The 26,303-nt window shown below is 41.6% G+C and overlaps 2 protein-coding genes and 1 long non-coding RNA gene across 5 annotated transcripts; 1 reads left to right on the top strand and 2 right to left on the bottom strand.

Moving 5' to 3' along the window:
* Window positions 1-1,556: 1,556 nt before the first annotated feature.
* On the bottom strand, window positions 1,557-2,324 carry LOC129760230 (uncharacterized). The gene is made up of 3 exons (XR_008740309.1): window positions 2,184-2,324; window positions 1,891-2,124; window positions 1,557-1,829 (listed from the first exon to the last, which is right to left on the bottom strand). It is a non-coding gene; the product is annotated as an uncharacterized LOC129760230 (long non-coding RNA).
* Window positions 2,325-2,521: 197 nt separating this feature from the next.
* Window positions 2,522-7,624, top strand: LOC129760228 (inhibitor of Bruton tyrosine kinase-like). Its single transcript, XM_055757833.1, has 8 exons — window positions 2,522-2,780; window positions 2,845-3,095; window positions 3,160-3,505; window positions 3,565-3,665; window positions 3,833-4,568; window positions 4,630-5,063; window positions 5,114-5,288; window positions 6,006-7,624. Exons 1-8 carry the CDS (start codon window positions 2,610-2,612, stop codon window positions 7,512-7,514), a joined length of 3,723 nt encoding a protein of 1,240 aa, XP_055613808.1. The 5' UTR covers window positions 2,522-2,609; the 3' UTR covers window positions 7,515-7,624.
* Window positions 7,625-22,331: 14,707 nt separating this feature from the next.
* Window positions 22,332-26,297, bottom strand: LOC129760229 (neuralized-like protein 2). Of its 3 annotated transcripts, none has more exons than XM_055757834.1 (3): window positions 26,053-26,297; window positions 25,733-25,998; window positions 22,332-23,625 (listed from the first exon to the last, which is right to left on the bottom strand). In XM_055757834.1, the coding sequence occupies exons 2-3, from the start codon at window positions 25,950-25,952 to the stop codon at window positions 23,078-23,080; spliced, it is 768 nt and encodes a 255-aa protein (XP_055613809.1). In that variant the 5' UTR covers window positions 25,953-25,998; window positions 26,053-26,297; the 3' UTR covers window positions 22,332-23,077. The 3 variants fall into 3 exon arrangements, with proteins under 3 accessions (XP_055613809.1, XP_055613812.1, XP_055613811.1); XM_055757837.1 differs by having other exon boundaries at window positions 25,733-25,991; XM_055757836.1 differs by having other exon boundaries at window positions 25,733-25,988.
* Window positions 26,298-26,303: the final 6 nt, after the last annotated feature.

Here is a 26,303-nt window from a genome sequence, read left to right as displayed (position 1 = left end):
CACCAAACTCAATCGTACTAAATAGCCGAATTGGTTGACCTCAAAAATCGATTGTTTTTCTACCACCCTACCCAATTGTACTAAATAGCCGGATTGATTGACCGCAAAATAGAACCACCCGACCAAAAAGGTTATTGTCACATGATCTAGAAAAATAAATCTGCGAAGCCATATTTAATAGCAGTATTCATTACTGTACCAAGTTTAGCAAATTTCAGGACTGAAGTGAGTCCTGTGGAGATTTTTCTTATGATAATGCCGGAATCTTTGAACCAGTGGGAAGCTTCCTACACATGCTGCCCATCACCGATAAATCCACCGGCTCCACCATTTTGCATCGATTTGCATTTGCTGGGCAAGCTCCGTTTCCCGGTGTTTCTGATCCTCCAGGGCTTCCTTTTCTGCCGCCCGTTGGAGTGCGCTGGTGTTGGCCACCTGATTTCGAAAATCTGTTATGTTTATGATATAAAACAATACTCTTTAGCTTACCTGAATGCTGGTACCATCATTTAATAGCGCCACCCCCGGATTGTTTAATCCGTTCATTTTGCCGGTAGTGGCAGCAGGTCTTCTCGGTGAACGTTAATAGTCAACAAACCTGAAACCTACGAAGCCATATTTAATAGCAGTATTCATTACTTTACCAAGTTTTTCAAACTTCAGGATCGGAGCGAGTCCTGTGGAGATTTACCTTATGAGAATGCCGGAATCTTAACCTAGCCAATCTGGAAACGTCCTGTCCTGCAAAGAAACTTGCCATCCAAGCGATGCCTCCATTGGAGTCAGGAACACCTTCTATTACGGCTTCAAGTATGTCCGGCAAACGTCCGGGAGCTTGGTCAGGTTGAACGTCGTCATGACGGAACCGATAGAAACGCGCTCGCCACTCCAGCGAACCGCTGATGAGCACCGACGAGGCCTTCCGTGCTGTTGTGGACCAAGCTTTCCCATCGATGAACTTTATCACACAACAAATCTTAAAAACTAATTCAGTTATGACCATTTCATACTAAATAGGCTTAAAGTTTGCCAACTGTATAGAGTCCTTCGAAAACCTACTAAATTGACCGATCCCTCCCGATAACGTCGATCAACTTATTATGCTACCAAATCATACGTAATTGTGTGAGCCTACTCATCAGCAGATTTAGTATGGCACCTATTTCATATTCAAGCGTAGCCCGATTAATCGGCAAACTAAATAGGGTCATTGATTTAGTATGGTGATTCGTAGGTAGACTAAATCGGCACCCTACTAAATATGTGAACGGCGAAATTTTTCATCTGTCAAATTTCCTATCGGGTTACGTTTTGTGTCAAAGAAAATCAATCACTCTAGACCGTAACAACCCAAAACTAAGTTGTTATGCCGCAAAATCGGATGAAACTGGCTCCCGACGAAAATAAGTTTGAGGGGATTTTCCCAAATTTGAGAATAAACGTCATTCTCGCAACTTAATTTTGGGGTGTTGTCATTCAGCAGGGTTTTGTGTTTGTTTCTTGAGCCAGCCAAAATTATGAAAAGGGCATACACATATTTAATAATGAAGGTTGGCTATTTTTGTTATTTATTTAAAAAAATCTTTTTCCAACACAAACACAATCCTTAAAACAGTGTTAACAATTTTGATTCGGAGGCTTTATCACTGGGATGCGACCAGATTACAACTATTAAGAAATTTAGTTGGAGATTTCGCGGGATATATTGGAATCCGGAATGCTACTGAACGGAATTGATGAAAGAAAACTTCCGTTTGTTAGCTTATATGGTGACTTTCTTCCAGCTTTATCTATACATCTGGCTCGTCATGCTGGAACAATTTGTTTCACTGGATAAAATGGAAAAAAGATTGTTAAAAACGTTTACAATGTCTATATTTCGAACCTAACCTTAAAAGGACAACTCCCGGATCGAGTCCGACGTCTTCGGGGATATTCGAAATCGGGTTTCGCTCTCGGTCCAGACATGCTTTCTAATCCAGCTGTAAAAGTACTTGGCAAGCCTTTCTTTTATTATTATGGTTGCGTATTGTTTCAAATCTATACTGGAGGCAGATCCGGATGTCGTCCCATATCCGGGAATTTGAGGCAGCATGTCCTTCGACGAGGGGAAATCCGGTCGTTCTAAAAAAAACCGTTGGTTGTTTTAAAAAATCAACAAGGCACATTTGAATCAATCTTACCAGAAGTCCAGAAAATCAGCATATTAAAATGTGTTTATTGCTAAGCATGACCTAGCTGGAAACAAAACAAAAATTTTTGGGGCAGTCAGTTCAAGCAGCGAACTTTTATTTTGGGGTGTTGATAGCAGCCCAAAATTAAGAACGAACGCTGAACTTTGTTTTGATGCGGGTCCGTTCTCAATTTTGGGTTGTTTTTATTCTGAGTGATGAAAAGTAGGACGAAACAGTCGTGCTTTGGTAGTGGTGTTTTATATGACGTCTAATAGCCCTGGTCGCCTCGCCGACGTCGACGTCTCAAAAATCGTCACCTGTTTTGTTTACGTTTCGCTTTACAAAAATCGTTCGACCAGCGGCTCTATCGCCTGCGGAAATTTTTTTCTAAAAAAAACTGCTCAAAAAGTGGACGCAAATCCGCCTAAAACTCCGATGCCCTCTACGATTGCCACCTACGAGTATGAGTGTACTCGCAAGTGCCGGCTGCCGGAACACGGAAATGGAATAACCGCGGCGCTAACCAAGCGTTCAATTTCGGACGAGCTGTTGGCTGCATTTGTTGCGAAATTCTGCCGCAACTTTGCCGAAATTTTAGATGATCAGGTATTGAGCAATTGGATGGCTATATATAGTTTTACGGGGTTCATTGTCTGAATTTAAATTTAAGGGAAGGAGTGCTTTGCACCTGGCCGCTTCCGTTGGCCGGTACGCGGTTGCCGAATGGCTCATCAACCATGGCGCCAGTATCGCGCTGAAAGATAGAGAATCCGGTCACACGCCACTGCACCGGGCCATGTACTATGGCTGTGTTGGCGTGGCCGTGATGTTGGTTAAGTATGGAGCCGGGATTGACGTTCCGGACGAGGATTTCGTCAATCCGTTGCAGCTGTGCAGCAATGTTCCCAAGGACAAAACTAAGTAGAAAAAATTCTAATTAAAATTATGTACTAAATTTTAAAATTGGGGTCATTCTTCATTTCAGCGGCAAAGCTTACGAAATCATGGTTTGGGGAAAGAACAAAAATTACAACCTCGGCATTGGCAATGTGGAGGGCAAGGAGGCACCGGACTTCATCGATTACTTCCGCAAAAACCGGGTAACGGTCGAGAAGATGTCCATCAACACGTACCACAGCGTGTTCCTGACGAAAGATGGTGATGTGTACACGACGGGCCATGGGCGGGGCGGCCGATTGGGGAATGGCGCTGAGAATACCGTGGTCTATCCCACTAAAGTTCCGGTACCGACTCGGAATCCCGAGTCGGAAAGGATTGTGGACGTCAGCACCGGGCGATATCATACCTTATTGCTGTCTGATCAGAATTGTGTAAGTTTTAAATAGGTTGATTCCTTTGAATTGTAACTGATCATTGGATTTCTTTTTAGATATATTCCTGTGGAGAAAACAATCACTGCCAATTAGGAATAAAACCTCCGCCAGAGAAGCAACTAACTTTTACCAGTATCGGAGGATTGCATAATTTCGCGTAAGTTACCTTATGGGCAAACAACCAAACCCTGTTATATCACCCGAAATGATAAAGCAATGAAAAGTATGTGATGGAAATGTTTCTGAACAGAATTATTGTCTTCGCTCATTTCACCACTTTCTTCTAATCTCCTATCTTAAAATGAATTTCTTTTCACGTTACAGCGATAAGAAAATCAAACGTATCATTGCCAAAGATTACCACTCGATAGCGATTTGCGAGGCGGACGTCTACGTTTGGGGTTCGAATGGAGGTCAATTTGGTATGAAAAAGGAGCTGAACCAACTTCTTACACCAAAACCTCTTCCACTGGTTCCGGAGCTTGGCAAAGATAAACCGGAAGTGGCAAACCGGGACACCACAATCAAGCTAGTCGAGTCCAGCAACGCAGCGATTGTGGTCTACACACAGTCGAGTTATTTATATATTTTCAAAAATTTCAAAACCCGGACCTACAAAAATCCTCTGATGGAGAAGTTCGAGTGCATTTCCGTGTCCGGTGGCGAATTTGTCAGCAAAAAAGAAGACGTCAGCAAGAACAGTAAACCGTTGCGAATCATAGCATTTACAGTGTCGCGGAACATCTACATTTGGTACGATGACTGTCAGCAATTTTTAAGGTGCGTTTTCGCCCAATCACGCAATCTGGAAATCGAAAAGATTGTCTGGTGCAACAATCACGCACTGGTACTGTTGCTGGGAAATCTCTACCATGGGACAATCACGCACAAGCTGAACGCCCAGGCCGTTACGCAGATCAGTGAGTACACCGAAACCTACACCAAGAAAGAGATGAGTACCACCAATAAAACTCGGATCGAATTGAAACGCATCAAAATGTTGAACAACGTTGTGGATTTCGTTTGCGACGATGATGGAGAGAATTTTGCTGTTTTGTTGGTAAGTTTTAAAAAACTTCAACTTGTGACTGAAGTTTATTAAGTAGCCCTTTTTGCTTCAGGAAAACTCCCGTCGACATTTCAACTTGCCGGAGCTGGTAGAATCAAACTACGATTTCGGCTCGCTGCTGGCCGAAGCTCACGAAATGGATGGTGCTCACGATGTGCTGTTTACCGTTGATTATCAAACTTTCCCGGCCCACCGTTTTGTGCTTTATCATCGGTGTAGACATCTGAGAAAGCTCCTGGAGAAGAAGCCCAACCAAAAGGACTTCCAACTACACGGGTACGAAGGGTTGACCGGTTCGATTTTTGAACTGATACTACGATATATCTACGGAAATGTGGTAATATCTAGAGGCGATGTGGAGAAGCTGGTGAGACAGTTGAATCCTGGAGGAAAAATCGACAAAGAAAGCACCGCAGAAATGGTCTCTCGCTTGAAAAAAGTTTTCAAACAGTTTGAAATTGGTGGCATGAATGAGTCGTTGAAAATGTAAGACTATTCTATATCGATTTTAATTTTATTTAACCTGTCTTGCCCAGTCTTTTAGAGGACCCCTTCTTAGAGGATTACCCCAAGTTGCCTCGGGACTCATACCCGGACTTACAGGATGTCATCATAAAGCTGCAGGATAACCAAGAGATAAAGGCTCACAAGTGTGTGCTGATGGCCCGGTTAGAGTACTTCAATATGATGTTTAGCCACAGTTGGGCGGAGGTAAGTTATTGAATTAAACCAATAGAAAATTAATTTACAGAAATGAAGAAGCAGACGCATACGCCAGCATTACATTTTCTCCCAAGAGAAAATTTACCAATGGGGTAGCTCTTAAACTCGTCGTAATTCGAGCTACATGAACTACCCAAATATGCGTTGGGCTTGTTAAAAAGAATAAAGCCTCCTCCTCCAGATTTTCATACGAAATGACAACAGATATGAGTGAAAACTGGAGTTAAGCGATTTGTTTCTCACTTGCAAACATGGGAAATTGTATACCGAGATTTATGCTATGTTTATGCATGATCTATCAAATGTTTGCTGTGATATGTTGATACATACTTGTGGATTTATCAGAATGTATCTACTCAGTAAGCATTATAGATTAAGCCTGATTTTGTAACATCGTTAGCTTAGGTCCTATGAGTTGTTAGAAATTTAAGTTCAATTCAGACTGCTGCTAGATACCAGAGGTGTCTGTTGAAATTAACATTCATAGAAAGTGAATTTACAGAAATGACCTGACGAATGGAAACAAATCCTTTTCCCAGAGTTTCCATTTGAGTATGTATCTTAGCCACTGGTCCTTACAACCCTGGACTGTTACAGTAGTCCAGCAGTAGAATAAGAAGTAGAAGAAGTGTTTCCATGAATGCTAGAATTAATCTTCTTGTATACTTCTGCCGGACACAAAAACAACTCCTTACTATCTTACAGAGTAAAACGGTAAACCTGACAACGGTTCCGCTGGAATACATGGACCCGATCATTGAGTTTCTGTACGACAACAACTACCAGCGGGTGCGGAATCAGAAATATTCGGACCATTTTCTGTTCTCGATGATTACCATCTGTGATCAGTTCTTCATTGACGAGCTCAAGAGCCTGTTCGAGGAAATCCTGTGCGACCGCATCAATCTGCGCAACGTGGGGGAGCTGATCGAATACGCCTTCCAGTACAACTGCGATGTGCTGAAGACGATGTGTATGCAATTTATCAGTGTGAACTTGGCCAGAATATTGGAGCTCCGTTCGTTGGACGGACTGGAAGCGAATGTGCTGGCACAGATTGACAAATTCTACAAGGAATTTTATAACCTTGCGGACTACCGGACAATAACACCTTCGGCCAACGCTATCGAAGACGAGGATTTGCTGATATTTGTAAATGATTTTTGTGTAGATTTAAATTATAAGGCAACTGACGTGACTAGTTCTAAAAGTAAAACGCCCAAAGGCAAACTGACCCCAAAAAGTACCAAAACGCAACTGGAAAAGCGAAATTACGAGAAGGAAGCCATGGTGTACATTCGAGACTTGTCTTTCGAAGAAATTCCTTCTGTGAAAACTGAGGAGAAAAAATCGGAAAAAGTGGAAAACGGCCATTCTGCACCAACGGAAAAAGAGATTAAAAATTGGCAAAAAGTTGTAGATAAGAAGGACCCCAAGAAAAAGTCGATACCAGTAGCATTGAAAGCAAATGAAATAATTAAAAATGAATCGAAGGCTCAAGAGAACTTCTCCAATATCAAAACGATTTTAGAGAAAGCAACATCTCCGATTAATGAATCAGGACCATCTGCAACAACAGTCGAAGAAAACGATTCCGGTTACGGCAGCAGTCGTCAGATGTCTTTCAACTTGTCGGATTTCACAATTCTTAAACCTAAGCTATCCCAAAAACAGCGCAAACGCATTACTTCTACTTCCGAATCCAAACCAGCTGAGACCAGTAAACCTGTAACAACGCCGGAAGTTTCACCCATGAATCCGTGGAAAAATATGAACAACTCGGCAGCTGACATGTTTAAATCGGAACCCATCGCTATAACATCACCACGAAATGGGCAACGAAAAATTTCCACCGGAAACAACGGTAGCTTCGAATCGGTTTCACCAATGAATGGTGCTGGGTCCTTCCATGCTCACCCTGCTACAATGGCTACATCACCACCCTTCAAACATCGATCAACAATCAAATCACCACCGGCCGAAAGGTCCCAGAAAGAGTTTAGCAAAATACAGGAAGACGAACGCCGACAGAAGCAGTACTACGAAAAGATCAAATCCAAGTCTCTGGTTCAAACGCAAATTGAGGAGCGTGCCATCGAGGAACTGCGACAGTTTTACAACGTGGACAGTGTGGACGATGAGACGATTACGGTAGAACGGTACCGGCCACAGCCGACCAATGCTATCAACTTTGCCGTCTGGCAATATCAGTAGCGGGTTTTATTCTAGGGAAGTCAGAGGTGGTAATTAAGTGGTTGAAAAGTTTGCGTTTTTTCGTTGTTGAACAAGTGTTGACGCAACACCAAAAAGATAGTGGTGTAAATATAAGTCAATTTTTTTTTAAAGAATACATAAGGAGGAAGTTCGATGATCCGAAATCAATTAATCACCCTGGCCGAAATGGCACAAGGTTATAAACTCGGGTGAAGGTTTTCATCAAGGTTCTTAAGAACTCGCCTAATCCATGAGCTTGGTTTCAGGATTTTGGTTCATTATAGTTGCTTCGTCTGATTGTTTACTTCATTTGATCATGAGGTTAAGGGTTTGGCCATTTTAGTTTGTCGGGTTCAGGATTTTTTGTTACGTCTCCTCTTCATCTGACCATGAGTTTCAATTCAGCTTCAGCAATGGTGTTTTGAGACCTTTGCCTGATTATTAGTCATCCTTTTGTACAGATTTTTTTTTTATTTCATGTTTGATACTTCGGGTGCAGAATTTTATCATCTACAGTATGCAAAAAAAGTTTTATCCACCCTCAGCGAAAAACTAGATTTATTCCAAAAAACCCTACGTAAAATTAAAACACAGTTAATTGCTGTCCAGTTTATTATTGTTTATGTCAATTCATTCAAGTTCCAAATAAAAAAACATATTGTTGCATTTGAGATATGATGTTAAAAAAAAAATAAAAAATAACGCAAAAAAAGTTTATCCACCCCTCTGGCTCACATAGCTTTAGTACTTCGTGTGACCTCCTTTGGCTTCAATAACTGCTTGACAACGTCGTGGCATCGATTCAACAAGCTTAGCAGTTGTTTCCGGGGTGATTTTGTCCCATTCAGTTGAGATTACCAATTGCTGGATTGCTCCTGAACCTTTATTTTCAAAATTGACCAGAGATGCTCGATCGGATTAAGGTCGGGAGACTGGCTGGCCACTCCATAACCTTGATACGGTTTTCTTTGAACCATTGCGAAACCAGCTTTGAGGTGTGTTTCGAATTTCCGTCTAGTTGGAACGTATATCTGCGCCCCAACTTGAACTTTTGTGCAGACGCTAGTAGTTTCCGCTTCAAAACATCCAAATAAACCTCCTTGGTCATGATTCCATCGATGAATTCAAGTTCTCCAACGCCGGATGTAGCCATAGATCCCCATACCATGACTACCTGCAAATGAAAATCAAAGTTATGCTCAGTTGGCTGAAAAATCACACTGAAAAATGCTTTACTGTAGGCCGCAAACACTCCTTTTTCAAACTTTCACCGGTTCGCCGCCATTTTCTTGTGGTACCATTAGACCCAAATAGCATTACTTTCGACTCATCTGACCAAATCACCTTATTCCAGTCATCACTGGTCCATGAAATGTGGTTCTGGGCCACTTCAATCTTTTTTTGATATTTTTTGCGGACAACCGTGGCTTCTTAAGCGCTACTCTGCCCTTAAGACCTTTCTTATGAAGACGATTTCGCACGGATTGTGATGTCAGTTGAACAGAAAATTCGCTTTCAATCTGTTTCGCAATTTTCGGAGCGGATAGTCCCCGGTCCAGCTCTGCCTTCTTCACGATAGCACTGTCAATTCGGCCTGTAGTCTTTGAAGAACGCCCCGATCGCTTAGCTGGTGAGATTGAACCACGCTGTTTGTACATCTGAACAATCCTAGCAACCGTATCTTTATTAAGCTGGACAATGTCGGCAATATTACGGTAGCTTATGCCGGTTTTGTGATGTTCAACAATCAAATTTCGGATGCTGATCGGAATTTGTGCTTTTTTGAGCATTTTGCAAACAATTACTCTCAATTTTGAACACGAAACACGAAACGAAAACTTCAAGAGTGTAATATATTTTTGATTTACGTCCTGATCGAAATAGTATGTCATTTTGAATCACTTGCCATAACAGACTAAAGCTTAAAAACTTCAGAAACTATCTTTTCAACGCTTAACGCGACATCTCTCAGTCTCTAGAGGCAACCGCGCTAGGCTTCCGAGCTTCTTAGTTGAGTTCCACAGGCGATCTCATTCAATTTTGCAACCGACTAAACGAGTTTGCAAAAAGAGGCTACGTGGTAAAAAAATTGCAAGTACCACCAATGTCCTTGAGAAAAAAAAAAGTTACAGAGGTTGTATATAAGAAACGACCGAGAAGTTCACGTAGAATTACAATGTCTTTGTGCGTCAATATGCTTTTCGTCTTAAATTAGCATTCTAGAATAAAATATGTCGAATTTGTTTTAAAGGAATTTATCTTCAAGAAAAGTCATTCTTCCCTAAATTGTCGTTTGATACCTATTAATGGTCTAAAACGACCCATAAAGATAGTATGCAGCTTTTTCAACTGCATAACAAAAGGCCGTCGAAATTATTGCGCCCGGCAGTTATGCAAGTAATGTGATCAACACACGAGCTTGGTATCAAACGCTTGCGAGAAAAGCTTACAACGACTGCTTTGATCTAAACGCTTGACTCAATGCAAAAGCTTTCAAACTGTTTAGCCTCATGCGTCTCGTTGGAATCAGTATCTTGTTTTTATTTCCCTTCAGATCACCTAGCAATCACTAGCTAAAAATGTTGCTTTTACCTAGGATTCCGAGGCAATCGTTGGATCAACTATGTTTTCATATAATCAAACTTTATTAAACGGCCCTTTTCAGGGCCAAAATCTTATAAAGAGAGAGTCTTGACTTTTCTGTTAGCATGCAGGGATGACGAGTGCGATGGGTGGGTGGTATGGATGGTCTGGATGGGTGGGTGGTATGGATGGTCTGGATGGGTGGGTGGTATGGATGGTCTGGATGGGTGGGTGGTATGGATGGTGTGGATGGGTGGGTGGTGGTGATGTGGGAAAGGTGGGTGGATGGTGGTGGTGTGCGATGGGTGGGTGGTATGGATGGTGTGGATGGGTGGGTGGTGGTGATGTGGGATAGGTGGGTGGATGGTGGTGGTGTGCGATGGGTGGGTGGATGATGGTGGTGTGCGATGGATGGGTGGGTGGTGGTGGTGTGCGATGGATGGGTGGTAAGGATGAGTGGGTGGTAGCGTGCGATAGGTGGGTGGTGTGCGATGGGTGGTGTTGGGAAGTGTGGAGGGGAGGTGTACGGTGGGAAATAGGCTGCGGTGGGCGAGTGGTGTTCCATGAGTAGAGACGGGAGGTGTGTGTGTGTGTGTGTGTGTGTGTGTGTGTGTGTGTGTGTGTGTGTGTGTGTGTGTGTGTGTGTGTGTGTGTGTGTGTGTGTGTGTGTGTGTGTGTGTGTGTGTGTGTGTGTGTGTGTGTGTGTGTGTGTGTGTGTGTGTGTGTGTGTGTGTGTTTGTGTGTGTGTGTTTGGTGTCGCGGGTGATCTGAGCCATCACTACTTGCTCCCGCTGCAGTTGGCCATCTCTGTTCTGCTCTGCCCATGTGACAGGTTTGAATTTCTCTGAAAAACTGAAACAAACCGTCAGTCGACCCCTTCTTTTATTCCTTTTGTAGGCTTGAAAAAAAAAACAAAACTCAGGAAGGGGCGGGGCGTCCTAGTTTTCTTTCACTTTCGAATAGCCAATCAACGTTGAGCAGGCTTGGTATGTCTTTTAAGAAAGATGTCTTTGAAAGAGGCGTTTTTCGTGACGCGAGATCCGTTCGCGAATTTCAATTTGCCCCCCTATAGTGTTGCCGTAAGACGTAATTCTACGTCAAAAATAGAAACGGACAAAAGCCCATGAGTTAGGGATTCTGGAATGCGATGTGACACACACAACTGCCGAGGGCTCTGCCCTCGATTGCAGCGACTTAGCTTGGGGTAGGGGTTAGCTAATCGTCGTCGATTATCGCAGCCTCATTTGGTAGAAGTCGCTCGGCGGTGAAGATCAGGGCTCAGCACTGTGCCAGTTAGCCATTGCACGAAATAGTAAGTTAAATCACGTGCAAATATAAGCCAGGCTGAACATGTGAAGTGCTTAAACTAATTATATTTGTTTTATTCTAAATATGTGCTTAGGTTGATTAGTTTTCTGCAAGCACGTTAGTAGGCAAATAAGTGTTGCTCAGATCTTGGGCGCATGGCAGAAGCCAAGATTAAGTAAGGTCTAAGTTCCATCCGTCTATCAAATTGAAACTAAATTATAAAAATGTTTAGGTGACCAAGTGGGTGATTCGAAGAATTACACAAATCCGCCGAAGTGTGGAGATAACGAGTATAGTCAGCAGGTAATATTTTAGGTGTATAATATTACCTTATGTCGAACTAATTAACCCGTTGAACACAGCCATCCCATCGTTCAACGTGGGCGTTTGCTGGGAGCTGAAGGTCACATTTATCGCTCAGACTGTGGCGATGTTGATCCTGTGAAGTTGGCAAACATCATCCTTAGTCAACTGTGGAACACGTGTTTCTACTATTCAAGCATCGACCGAGCTATCGCTACCAATAGCTGGAGAGCCGTCAAAAGGTGGTAGGAAAAACCGCTACTCTCCCTGCGGTCCAGTGTAGACACCGGGTTCTCTTGGTCACTTCCGGCGAGCCTTCAAGCCAATGGTCGCCACGTGCTGCTCGCTACAGTTTCTTCGAAGCAATCAACCTTCCAGCGTTACGGTTTAGCCAAGATCACAACCACCTCGCGCATGCGGTGGCTTGGCTCATTGTTCTGATTCTGGAGCCAAAGAATCAGCAGGTTTGGAACCCACGGCACACCACATCACAAGGTCAGATTAGATGTAAGAAGATTGTATTTAACCATTAAGAGCTAAGAATATTTCGTGACGTCACATAGGGAACGAGGATCCATTTGAATACAGTTGTTAAAATCATGCCAAATTTTGTTATGCTCTAGAGTGTTTGGGTTTTGTTTGAATCCGTTGACGATTATACCATTTTGGGGTTGTGTGGGAGTAAGGTTTGATTGTGTCGCAGGGTTTTGGGTGTCGCATCAATTTCCAGAAATTTTGAAGTTTAGGGCCGCAACTCGGTTGGTCGGTTGGATTATTGAATGTTGATCTAGTAGTTCTTAACTGTAAGCCCGCCTTGAACTGAGTCTCAAGCCGGGACGGAAGACACGCATCGACAGCCTCTTGGGTTTCTGAGAGTGGCGCTTAAGCTGTTGACAGCTCGGGTACAAACACATTCGTTACATAATCTGGCGCCCAACGTGTGGGCACGAAACAGTTAATCGATTCAGTTTAGCACCTTTTGATTTGGTATAATTGTCCCTAACTTGACCCGACACGAATTAGAACCAGTTTGAAAAACTTAGTTTTATACAATATTAGTAGGTATTATTGTTGGACATTCGTCTAAAAATTTGGATTCGTTTAAATTAATTAGTGTGTTGAAAATCGGAATTTTTGAAGAATATTTTGTTGAGACATTTGATTATTTTTTCCTTAATATTAATTAATACATCGTTATTTGACTTTTTCATTGGATTACGTGTGAAAATGGAGCACTATCGTATAAATGCAGATCATCTTGAAGAAGATGAGTTAAATTACGAACTTTTGTTACGAGGAGCAAACCTTAACGAACCTTTGAACTCTAAAAGAAGAACACTCCGAAATCTGTTACGCGACCAGGAAGAGTCCGTGACAACTGTCTTCGAAGCACCGCTTCCTTTGACCGAGGACTATGTTCGGATTACGAGCAAACTAAAGCAAATCGAACAGACCTTAAGTATAGGTCGACGTCATGGTCATTTGTATTCCAGATTAGTTCACTACCATAGGCGACTCGGAAGGTATACCCCAAGGAACGAATCCGAGAAACAAAATCAACTAATTTTGACTAATCTTGTGAGTAGCATAGCGGATAAATTTTTCCAAATAGATTTGAACTTATTGGCTAGAAGTCTTTCAAACAGCCAAGCCCTTGGCAGGGACGCACCTGGAGCTTCGGCTACTAATGTTCCTGGTTTGGATCAGATAAGTACACCCGGTTTTACTGGAAATCTTTCTCAGGCATTAGGTTACAGTGTTGACGTTCCATCAGCTCATTCTAGGGATTGGTCTGGGACACAGCTCCATGTTTCGGATACTTTAGAGAATCCACTCGGCGCGCAATCGAACGAATCGGTCGTACAAACAAATCTCGCAGATCCACCACCATGTACGTCTGGTGTGCAGACAAGAATTTCCGGTGCGCATGCCCTTGAATCCGGTTCGCAAGATGCGGCGCGATTATCACTGGACGATCAATCCACCTTTCTGGGATTTAACCTTTCGAATCTGATGAACTCCCAACGTTCACAAGAACAAACGGCGATGAGAAATATTTTGCCATCGAACTTACTACCGCGTGTTAACAATGATCGAACCGTTACTGGTCAGCCGGTGACCCCGTCGGGAACTGAAATTCAAATAAACGTGTTGCCATCGGTGAACGATCGAGTTGTTAATGGTCAGCCGGTGGCCTCGTCGGGAAATGAGATTAGATCAAACGTATTACCGCAGTTGAATGATCGGGCGCTAAATGGTCAGCCGGTGGCCTCGCCGGGAAATGACATCCCTTCGAACGTATGGCCGCTTTGGAATGCTGATCGGATCGTACATGGTCAGCCGGTGACCTCGGCGGGAAATGTCATGAATGTCTCGCAGTCGACGAATGTGCGAGAAATGATTGGTCCTGAGTTTGCAGGAAACCGTTCGGCGCGTTCGAACTTAGGGCAATTAAGAAACCCTGAATTGCATCGATCAGCCGATTATGAGTACCTCCACGTTTCCGAAGTTGAGAACTATATCCGGGTATACGTCAACAGTCTCGTTGATCAAGGACCGTTACGGTCTGACCGCGTGATAGATCCGAATGCTATCGATCAGCTTGTAGAAAAAATCGCGAACGTTACGTTACAAAATTCTAGAATCCGTCATCCTACCGTCGCTCCAACTCCGTTCATGTCTCAACGGTTAGACTTGGGTTACGCAGAACCCCTGAATGCTACCATGTTTCCAAATCGAAGTTTACCTCAGCACACTGGTTTTGATCACTCTAATCCTGTTCTTGATACGAACGGATTGAACTCACTGAACCCTTTACAGGTTCCGTTTGATAAAAATTTACAATCTCCACCGCCTTCGCCTCACCCTTATGAAAAGGGGTATCAATCCACTCAACGTAGGCTTCCCGAAGCTAATCCAGGACCACATGGTGCCTTTGGAAGTACAGTTCAGCAACGACGACTTCCCTATCAGCAGTGCAATATCATCGAAAAATGGCCTAAATTCAGCGGGGATTCCAATCCAGTACCAGTGGTTGATTTTCTTCGTCAAATCGAACTTCTTTGTAGATCGTATGGTATCGACCGAGAGGATTTGAGAACACACGCTCATTTACTGTTCCGTGATGATGCGTTTACCTGGTATACTACCTACGAAGAAAGATTTACGTCTTGGTCAAAATTAGTTAGCAATCTTTTGATGAGATATGATGATCCGAATCGCGACAGGTCGTTTAGAGAAGAGATGCGTAGTCGGAAGCAGAAGCCGAACGAGAAGTTTAGTGCATTCTTAACCGAACTCGAAACTTTAGCCAGAAGAATGACTAAAAAAATGACAGAGCAAGAAAAGTTTGACATAATTTTTGAAAATATGAAAATAGGATACAAAAGACGTTTAGCATTGACGCCCATCTACTCTATTGAGCACTTGGCTCAGCTGTGTTATCAGTTTGATGCGTTAGAAACCAATTTGTCCACCTTGAAGCCTCTTAATCGCAATGTTCCGCTTAATTATCTGGATGATGAAGAGTATGATGGTAACCCTAATAGCGAAGGACTTGAAGATCTTTGTGTTCTTAAGCCGCAGACTGAAAAGAAGAACTCAGAGGACCGTTCGAAGAAAACGGATTCAGGTAATCAAGTTAATGATGTAATAGTTTGTTGGAATTGCCGAAAAATTGGACATTTGTGGAGAGAATGCGACAAAACCAAATCTATCTTTTGTCACATGTGTGGACATCCCGATACCACAGCTTTCCGTTGTCCAAACCGACATAAATTGCGTTATTCTGCTGCTAATGATTCAAAAAACGAATAGGGATGGGAGACTTAAGGAACCAAGCTCCTGACCATGATTTCGTTAAGGTTCCAAATTTCGAATACTTCGAACGCACGTTTCAAATAAACACCTCTACAAGTAAATGTCCACATATCAGTCTAAAGATTCTGTCCGAAAAGGTTGTAGGGTTAGCAGATACTGGGGCTAGTGTGTCCGTAATCAGCTCAGTACCATTGATTGAGAAGCTTGGTTTGAAAATCCAACCCGTTAACTTAAAGATCTCTACAGCAGACGGCACCGCCTATCGTTGCCTTGGCTTCGTTAACGTTCCGTTCACCTATCAGGAAACCACTCATGTGATTCCCACTGTAGTGGTTCCAGAAGTCACCAAACCATTGATCTTGGGAATGGATTTTCTAAAGAAGTTCGGTTTTCAATTGTTAAGCCCTAACTCATCCACTTCAGAAAGTTGTCCGGATAATGAGGTCAATCAGTCCCCTCTGCCTCAGATTTTTATAATCGAGGATTACTATAGCGATCAACCTGAGAGTTTCTGTTTTCAGCTCTCACCGATAGAAGACTCCGAAAAGCGTTTCAACGTCAAAGTTCCGGAAGAAGACGAAAGCCTAGATATGCCGACGATAGAAATCCCTGATAAGACGATCGAGAAGCCGGAAGATATTGTGACCGAACATAATCTTACCGCAGAAGAGAGACTAACTCTTTTTGAAGCTATTTCGAAACTGCCAGTTACAGTCGAAGGTCAATTGGGCCGAACGAAGGTCTTAAGGCACTCGATTGAATTACTTCCGGGCATGAAGCCGAAGAAGTTTGCGTCTTATAGATGGTCCCCTAAGGTTGAGTCCGTTATTGATGCTGAGGTTGAACGTATGTTGAAACTCGGTGTCATTGAAGAAGGTGACGGTCCAGTAGATTTTCTCAATCCCCTGTTGCCGGTCAAAAAGGCAAACGGCAAGTGGAGGATTTGTCTCGACTCTCGACGGTTAAACGCTGCTACTAGAAAAGATGACTTCCCTTTTCCGAATATGGTCGGTATCCTACAACGCATACAAAAATCACGATATTTCTCGGTAATAGACTTGTCAGAGGCATATTATCAGGTTAGTTTAGAACCCTCGGCCAAAGATAAGACCGCATTTAGGACCACTAAATCCATCTTCAGGTTCACGGTAATGCCCTACGGGTTAGCCAATAGTCCCGCGACAATGATCCGTTTAATGTCGAAGGTAATCGGTCATGATCTGGAACCTCGAGTATATGTCTATTTAGATGACATTATCATCACCTCACTAACCTTAGAAGAACACCTAAAATTGATCGAGGAGGTTGCGATTCGATTAAAACATGCCGGTTTGACTATTAACATTATTAAATCTCGCTTTTGTCAAAAACAAGTCCGATATCTCGGTTACGTACTAACCGAGGATGGTCTGTCTATGGACGTGGCCAAGATCCAACCAGTACTCGACTACTGTACCCCGAAATCTGTCAAAGACGTGAGACGACTCCTGGGATTAGCGGGGTTCTATCAGAAATTTATAAAGAATTATTCTGAAATTACCACTCCGATTAGTAACCTCTTGAAGAAAGACCGTAAAACATTTACGTGGTCGAAAGAAGCTGACGAGGCGTTAGGAAAATTGAAGACAGCATTGGTATCTGCGCCAATCTTGGCCAATCCGGACTTCTCTGTCCCTTTCATCATAGAGACAGATAGCTCGGACTTGGCCGTAGGATCTGTTCTCACTCAGGTTCAAGAAGGTGAACGCCGTTGTATTGCCTATTATTCTAAAAAGTTGTCCAGCACTCAGCGGAAATACAGCGCGACCGAGCGGGAGTCCCTGGCTGTTCTACTCAGTATCGAAAACTTTCGACATTTCATCGAGGGAAGCCAATTCGTAATCCAGACAGATGCTATGTCATTGACGTTCTTGCGCACGATGTCGATCGAGTCGAAGTCCCCAAGGATCGCTCGATGGGCATTGAAGTTGTCGAAGTATGACATGGTGTTGCAGTATAAAAAAGGTTCGGAGAACATCTCTGCTGACGCGTTGTCGCGTAGCCTCTGCCTCATAGATACTCCTCTTCCCGATCCTTATATTGCGCAGTTGAAATCTCAGATTGAACAGTATCCCACTAAATACAAAGATTTTCGAATCGTGGATGACAAAATTTTCAAATTTGTCACGAATACATCTTTGACTGAAGATCCTGGGATGCGTTGGAAATATGTTGTCCCATTGCTGGAAAGGAAACCGTTAATCAAAGCTATTCATGAAGAGGCACATCTGGGATTCCTCAAGACCTTGGCCAAACTCCGAGAGAAGTACTATTGGCCTCGCATGTCTTCGGAAGTAAAACGTTTTTGTTTCGCGTGTTTAGTTTGTAAAGAGTCCAAAACTCCCAATATAAATGTGACTCCGGTTTGTGGGAATCCAAAGGTATGTTCGCGACCGTGGGAGTTAATATCGATGGATTTTTTGGGGCCGTATCCCCGTTCCAAGAAAGGTAACGTGTGGTTACTGGTCGTCACTGATTTTTTACAAAGTTTGTCATGGTACAATGCATGAGGTCCGCCACCGCGATAAGCGTTTGTACATTCACGGAGAATCAAATATTTACACTCTTTGGGGCTCCGTCAGTTTGCATTACCGATAACGCGAAAGTATTTTTGTCAGATCAATTCGAAAGTTTACTGACTAAGTACGGGGTATCCCATTGGAATTTAGCCGTCTACCACCCTAGTCCAAACCCAACTGAACGAGTCAATCGGGTCATCGTAACGGCGATACGATGCGCATTAAACCGCTGTGCGGATCATAAAAACTGGGACGAGTCGATACCGCAAATTGCGATGGCCATTCGAACGAACGTGCATGATAGCACAGGCTTCACGCCTTATTTTCTTAATTTCGGCCGTAATATGATAAGCTCCGGTAAAGAATATGACCATTTACGAAACCTGACTAATGATCAAGAAACTTCATCCAGCCCAGCAGAGCAAAAGCAACTTTGGCAAACGGTCCGAGAAAATCTACTTAAAGCTTACAAAAAGTATTCAATGCCATACAATCTCCGCGCGAATAAGAAACATTCATTTGAATGTGGCGAAATAGTGTTCAAAAAGAATGTACACTTGTCGGATAAGTCCAAGAATTTCGTTGGTAAATTAGCGCCAAAGTTCACGAAGGTTCGGATCCGTCAAAAATTAGGAACAAATACGTATGTCCTAGAAGACCTAAATGGTCATAGGATCACCGGAACCTTTCATGGTTCATTCTTAAAGAAACAGTAACCCTTTTTATCTCACAGCTATGACGGCTCGCTAACGCAGCATAAACCACAAAATCAACTAAAAACACTCTTCAGAGGTATCAAATTTCAATTACCTTCGTCAAGATGTCATTAAATGTTTCCTTGGTCGAATCCTGTCTGTATGTGTCCTTAAACAGGATCAAATACATTCAGTACCAGCTTCAATTATCATTCAATTTGTCTAGTTTTCTTTAAATTAGGTTTAAAGAAAACATTAGATAGAATCATAGCTCCTCTTCAATATAAAAATAACTCCAATTCAATGCTCAAATAAATAACACGTAATCTGTAACAGAACAAAAAAAAAAATAGAATTCAAGTCCAGTTTAGATTAAATTTCACTTACCTTTTTAAATACATTCCACTCCGTTAATTCAGTAAAGTTCATATTTCTCAATAAGTTATTACCGATTTCCGTCATATCATGCAGTCTAGACAACAAAACATAAGTCGCAAATGCGAAATTTTTCAGATTTTCATGCAGAAATTTGGTAAGGATAGACCATTAGCCATGAAGAATTCACACTTTGTTTACGTTTTTCAAATGAGCTTTTATGACGTTTAAGTTTAATTTTATAGCAGTCCAACACTGAACAAAAGGTTCATGGTTATTTTTGAATATATGTTAAGGAAGATTTAGGATTGTGCGCTGTGTTATTTGAACACGGTGAGATGAGAAAAGCTATGTTTTGGAATTTTCCAATTAATTGTTGGAGTAATTTGGATTCCGTTTTAGCAATTTTCCAAAGTTTTTGGAGTAATTAGGAGTTGGTTAGATAAAGCAGTAAACTTTTCGGAAGTGTCCGAAGTAAATTGGTTCTAATTTGGTCAATTGAAACAGTTAAACTAGCTAAGTAACAGCGGCAATTCGAATATATGAATATAGTCATTGGTTGTAAAAAGTCTGTATTGTAGTTTGAAATAATTTTATATAAAAATTTTGAAATTTATTTCAAAATTTTTATTTTTTTGGCATTGGCGAGTATGTAATATATTTTTGATTTACGTCCTGATCGAAATAGTATGTCATTTTGAATCACTTGCCATAACAGACTAAAGCTTAAAAACTTCAGAAACTATCTTTTCAACGCTTAACGCGACATCTCTCAGTCTCTAGAGGCAACCGCGCTAGGCTTCCGAGCTTCTTAGTTGAGTTCCACAGGCGATCTCATTCAATTTTGCAACCGACTAAACGAGTTTGCAAAAAGAGGCTACGTGGTAAAAAAATTGCAAGTACCACCAATGTCCTTGAGAAAAAAAATAGAAACGGACAAAAGCCCATGAGTTAGGGATTCTGGAATGCGATGTGACACACACAACTGCCGAGGGCTCTGCCCTCGATTGCAGCGACTTAGCTTGGGGTAGGGGTTAGCTAATCGTCGTCGATTATCGCAGCCTCATTTGGTAGAAGTCGCTCGGCGGTGAAGATCAGGGCTCAGCACTGTGCCAGTTAGCCATTGCACGAAATAGTAAGTTAAATCACGTGCAAATATAAGCCAGGCTGAACATGTGAAGTGCTTAAACTAATTATATTTGTTTTATTCTAAATATGTGCTTAGGTTGATTAGTTTTCTGCAAGCACGTTAGTAGGCAAATAAGTGTTGCTCAGATCTTGGGCGCATGGCAGAAGCCAAGATTAAGTAAGGTCTAAGTTCCATCCGTCTATCAAATTGAAACTAAATTATAAAAATGTTTAGGTGACCAAGTGGGTGATTCGAAGAATTACACAAATCCGCCGAAGTGTGGAGATAACGAGTATAGTCAGCAGGTAATATTTTAGGTGTATAATATTACCTTATGTCGAACTAATTAACCCGTTGAACACAGCCATCCCATCGTTCAACGTGGGCGTTTGCTGGGAGCTGAAGGTCACATTTATCGCTCAGACTGTGGCGATGTTGATCCTGTGAAGTTGGCAAACATCATCCTTAGTCAACTGTGGAACACGTGTTTCTACTATTCAAGCATCGACCGAGCTATCGCTACCAATAGCTGGAGAGCCGTCAAAAGGTGGTAGGAAAAACCGCTACTCTCCCTGCGGTCCAGTGTAGACACCGGGTTCTCTTGGTCACTTCCGGCGAGCCTTCAAGCCAATGGTCGCCACGTGCTGCTCGCTACAGTTTCTTCGAAGCAATCAACCTTCCAGCGTTACGGTTTAGCCAAGATCACAACCACCTCGCGCATGCGGTGGCTTGGCTCATTGTTCTGATTCTGGAGCCAAAGAATCAGCAGGTTTGGAACCCACGGCACACCACATCACAAGGTCAGATTAGATGTAAGAAGATTGTATTTAACCATTAAGAGCTAAGAATATTTCGTGACGTCACATAGGGAACGAGGATCCATTTGAATACAGTTGTTAAAATCATGCCAAATTTTGTTATGCTCTAGAGTGTTTGGGTTTTGTTTGAATCCGTTGACGATTATACCATTTTGGGGTTGTGTGGGAGTAAGGTTTGATTGTGTCGCAGGGTTTTGGGTGTCGCATCAATTTCCAGAAATTTTGAAGTTTAGGGCCGCAACTCGGTTGGTCGGTTGGATTATTGAATGTTGATCTAGTAGTTCTTAACTGTAAGCCCGCCTTGAACTGAGTCTCAAGCCGGGACGGAAGACACGCATCGACAGCCTCTTGGGTTTCTGAGAGTGGCGCTTAAGCTGTTGACAGCTCGGGTACAAACACATTCGTTACAAGAGCGCTAAATGACAGCTAGACACAATGTTTACATTCAAGAAAGCTGCAGGCTACATACTAAAACTTTGTAAAACACACTTAAATCGTAGTATCCATTTGAAGGTGGCTAACCTTTTTTTGCGTATTTTTTTACCCTTTTTCATAATTTATCACATGAAACCCCAAGAAAAGATATAAACGGCGTATTTTGAATGGCAATATAATAAATAAACATAAAATGATAATTTGTGGAGGAACATTCATGAAATCAACTTGATTTTCACCAGAAAACCATTACAATTGTAAATTTGTGAGGTGGGTGGATAAACTTTTTTTGCATACTGTAGGTAATTTTGGGTTATGTCAGTTAAGTTTCTTGACCTAACCATGAGTTCATACTCAGGTTTAGGATTTCCTCGTTTGGTTTCTCTGTCAGATCTTTTTAGCTTGTAAAGCCTAGTCCACACCTGGCAACATGAACTGCGATTTTTGTTATGAGACGAACTTTGTTGTCTGTTGCTGTTGTTGGAAACCTGAGACGGTCTCAGTGTCTCCCGAAGAAAATGGGAGACGCTGAGACCGTCTCGAGACGAGCCGTCTCCTAGTGTGGACTAGGCTTAACAGTGTTCGAGTTTTGTTATTCTGATTTTTTTCATTTTCGTTCCTCTACCTGAGCATGAGCGAAAACTTGTGTGCCGAATTTCATCATTTTGGTGACTTCCATTTGATTTCTCGTTTATTTAGATAACTTCGATTGGCCTCTAGCTTATGTTCGGATTTTTTTGTTTTTTTCAAACAGACAGACTCAAGTTTCGGATCTCAAAAGCAGAGCGAATCTGTTACATACAATATATATTTATTTTTGCTTTTTTCAATCTTGTTTATCTTTGTGATCAAACAAAAGTTCCCTTAACATATACTTTCTTAGGTAATAACATAATGTGGAAAAGCTGTAGCTGGTTCTTTTCCCTTTAAATCATCATATCAAACCCAATCTCCCTTCTATCTACTCTGTGGAATACCATTCAAAAGAATGTAAATGTGTAGGTCTGCAATAATAACAAATTGTTTCGCGTGTCTTGTATCCAGGGTAACCAAGAGTGTTTTTTGAACGTTTTGAAAATAGGAAACATTAATTTCCAGTCAAATATGTTGGAGAAATTCAATAAACAAAAAAAAAATAGAAAAGTTTTAAAACACAAAATAAATTGTTGTTCTCAATTCGAAACTGGAGTCAGACTTTAATTGAAGAATGAATATTAAATTTTATAACGTTTGATTCACATTTGCAGAACGGAGCATTTGTTTGTGCTAAACTTGTTGGAGATTCCCTTTTCTTGACATATCAGTTATCGGTATTTTGAGATGAGAAACACAGATGTTTTACACGGAGAATAGATTTGAGTAAACTATGATGGTTCCACGATGGTGGCATGGAGCCGAACCCAATTCCAATTTTATGTACAGAGTTGAAGAACCTATAAATAATGTTCAAACCCAATCACAACTTTGAGGACAGTCAGGAAGATAACCCAACAGTAATGGTTTACCAGCAAAATAGCAATAGATATCTAAAAATTTCATCTTACAAGCCATACTGTAGAAGGTACTCTTTTAAACTTTCGGGCAACGGTAATCGCCGGATGTCCGATTTCGGAACCCTGGACAGGATAGCATCCCGACAGGCGCTTTGTAACGTTGAGATACCGTACAGTTGAATGATTTTCACCTGTTTGGTTGTGCCGTAGACGTCGATGACCACGTGAAGTGCCCCCTTTTTGTAGGGAATATCCAGCGTGCACGGACCCTGATCTTCACCGTTGATGATGAAATGCATCTCGGCCTTGTCGGCTTCGTTTGCCGTCGGCACAAAAACGATTCCGATGCGGGAATTGGTGTCGGTCGGTAAAATATCTGCACTAACCCCATCTTGCGAGATCGGCCGCAGCAGACTGCGCGGAAACGCTCCTCGTGAGGTTTTCACATTGATCCCGTCCCCCAGGATGCTACTTTTGGTGGTTACACTTCCGACGGTTCGTGTAATGGGGAATACCCAGCTGGAACCGAGATTAGCGAGATCAGGAAGCGCGTACTGCAACGACGAAGCCGGTTTGATGTCCAGCTGTGTCAGACCTGAAGAAGAAGGAAACGTATATAGGGAAGTTCAGACATTTTTTTATTAACATCTAAAAAATCAGTTATAATTTAATCCACAATTTGGATAAAGATAGAAATGGGACAGCTTTACTATAGATTTATAAGCTTAAATGTGATGTCCGTTTTCTCAAAGATGGCGTTAGTGAGCGAATCACTTCAGACTCGTAAAGTTTTATTAATACGACATCTGTTGATCTTCAATGTAAGTATTAGTGCTTCGATGTAATTTTATCCAAAGCTGCTAAGACATTTCGCAGAGCAACATGTATTGGCACTTACTATTATTGTCATTGAAGTTGAAATCCGAAGTTTTCGCGCTGGTGATCGGCAACCTTGCCAACTAGCGACGTTGTGAAATATCATTACTGGGAACGCTTTTGTAAAGTAATAACCAGCGTGCCTATACAGCTACGGGTGGTTGCAAATTGAGCAACAGTAGGCAAGGAGTACCAAACGTTTCACATTGGTGGGGGGTGGAGACGGAGCGCTTTTTGACAGCGAATTGTTCGCCTACCATGCCTATGATTACGATTGCCTGTCACAGTATGGACGATTCCGTGTATTCACGCAGAGTAAACTTGAATTTTGGAACGAATTAAATCTGACTTTGTTTCAAAACATTCATTTTTTTGAATCCAGCTCCTGTTTTTTTTTTTGAATCAATGAATTATAGTTTTGATTGAAAATAATAATTTTTGAAAGAAAGAATAAATTTTTTGAATTGAATAACTTTGGACTTTGATTTCAAACAAATTCTTTGATTCAAAAGAAATTTGTTCAATTGCATATTTCTTTAGAAACAAAGTAAATTTGCTTTCAACCGAAGAAAAATGTTTTAAACTGAAAAGAATAATTTTTTGAAACAAAAACTTCAAACTTAGAAGATATTTTGCATTGACTTGCAAGAAGAACAGAAAACCGAAAAATCGAATAAAGTTCGGCCGCTCGTTTTAAAAATCAAACCAGTGAATCGGAGTAAGCTATAAATAAGGAGGATTCAGGGTGCCAAATTGTAAGTGTAAGTTGATAAATACTGAATATTTAAGTGAATTCAAGATTTTCTAAAACGCTTGTATAGTTACAGGACCACGGCCGACGGATAGATTTCCAAGTCTCTCGAACATGGAGAAAGCTGCGCAAAGTAACACCTCCCCAAATCCCGCGGTCGTATTTTTTCGGCCCAATCTTCAACGGCAATCACCAGTCAGACCAGCCAGCAGCTGGAGTGGCTTTCGGAAGTTTATTAACCGGGCCACGGAGAATGCGAAACTTTGTCAACGATATCAAGGACCCTACTCGGTTATAGTGAACCAGTGTTTTATGTGTTGGTGAATAAAAAAGAATTTAAGAACTAAAATTGTATCTTTTTATTATTCAAACTCCTAATAGGAACTTCGAAACAACAGGGTAAAAATCTTCCAATTGGAATAAATGGAAAATGGTTCAATGAATAAATGCTTTTAAATCTATATCTATATTACCTTTGAGCAAAGATAATAACTTTAAATCAAATGAAACTGGTTTTTGTATAAAAGCATTAATATTTTGAATCTAAGATTTTTCAAAAGAAAAAATCTTTGAAACAGAGGAAAATGCATTTGAACCAAAAGATTTTTTATTTAAACCAAAACCAAAGGAAAAAATCCTTTGTTTTTGCGGCACTTTCCTTTGAAATAAAAAATCTTTGATATAAGAACACACCCGAAGTTGTACACGTCCTGATAATAACTTGTCGCCAGTGAGTGTCGCCAGTAAATGTCGCCAGTGCTCATTGACGAAAACTCCGGTTTGGGGATTCAGCGACAATATTGAGGACCCCGACGATTTGTTCGAGAAAAAAACAGGTTACATATCTTGATACTTCGAGATTTTTGGTCTATATGACAATCATACACTCACTAGCGCCATCTATGATCGAACACTGGATTTAAGCGTATACGCTTCATCTATTTGTAACTTGTTTTATTAAGGGAATAACAAATTGATAGTTTGTTAGATTGTTTCCTGATGAATGTTGGAACTACTTTTGAAACACGAAATTCAGTCAGTTTTAAAAAGGCGATCATGAACAAACTAATCTTACCCAGTCGCATATGCCCACTCCAGCCGCGTTCGTTTTTCTCGATCTCCAGCAGGAAAACTTCGCCCGGCTGCAGCGGCTTCTCGCTGAAGGTCAGCGCATTGCCAAAACTGGCCTTCCGATAGGCGACGGTATTCTCCTCGAATAGGATAATGTTTTGACCGTGGTAGGGATGGAAACGAGACAACATTTTCCTCGGATAGACCACGGTCATACCTTCCATGTACTAATTGCACCCTCTTTTTCTATTTTTTTTTACCTGCTGAGAACTGCTTGCATCAATTAAAAGCTACGATGAAGTTTTAAAATCAAAATGGTCTTACCAGGCCAAACAGCACGGGGTATTGTTACTGGGCCACGGCTGTGGACTTTCAGGACGATGAAAGTTTCGTTATCTTCGTGGCAATCTTCACCTATCTCAGAGATCAGCGAAATGCATCCATAAAAAAAAATCTTTACTCAGGTGTCAATGTCCCTGACCTCAAAACATAAAGAAATGAAGTTTTCGTCACACCTCCCTTTACCAAACACTTTATTGCTCTTATAAAACACTTGATTAACGAAGCAAATTGTT

The sequence above is a fragment of the Uranotaenia lowii genome, unplaced genomic scaffold (genome assembly GCF_029784155.1).
Source record: "Uranotaenia lowii strain MFRU-FL unplaced genomic scaffold, ASM2978415v1 HiC_scaffold_518, whole genome shotgun sequence".
Classification (NCBI taxonomy): domain Eukaryota; kingdom Metazoa; phylum Arthropoda; class Insecta; order Diptera; family Culicidae; genus Uranotaenia; species Uranotaenia lowii.
This window is presented reverse-complemented; position numbering and strand designations above follow the sequence as displayed.

What these genes read in the sequence shown, in the direction of transcription:
- LOC129760228 (XM_055757833.1), top strand. Translation starts at nt 2,610, where the DNA reads ATGCCCTCTACGATTGCCACCTACGAGTATGAGTGTACTCGCAAGTGC. An exon ending in CCGAAATTTTAGATGATCAG is followed by an intron (nt 2,781 to 2,844) that starts GTATTGAGCAAT and finishes TTTAAATTTAAG; the next exon opens with GGAAGGAGTGCTTTGCACCT. An exon ending in TGCTGTCTGATCAGAATTGT is followed by an intron (nt 3,506 to 3,564) that starts GTAAGTTTTAAA and finishes ATTTCTTTTTAG; the next exon opens with ATATATTCCTGTGGAGAAAA.
- LOC129760229 (XM_055757834.1), bottom strand. Translation starts at nt 25,952, where the DNA reads ATGGAAGGTATGACCGTGGTCTATCCGAGGAAAATGTTGTCTCGTTTC. An exon ending in GAGTGGGCATATGCGACTGG is followed by an intron (nt 23,626 to 25,732) that starts GTAAGATTAGTT and finishes CTTCTTCTTCAG; the next exon opens with GTCTGACACAGCTGGACATC.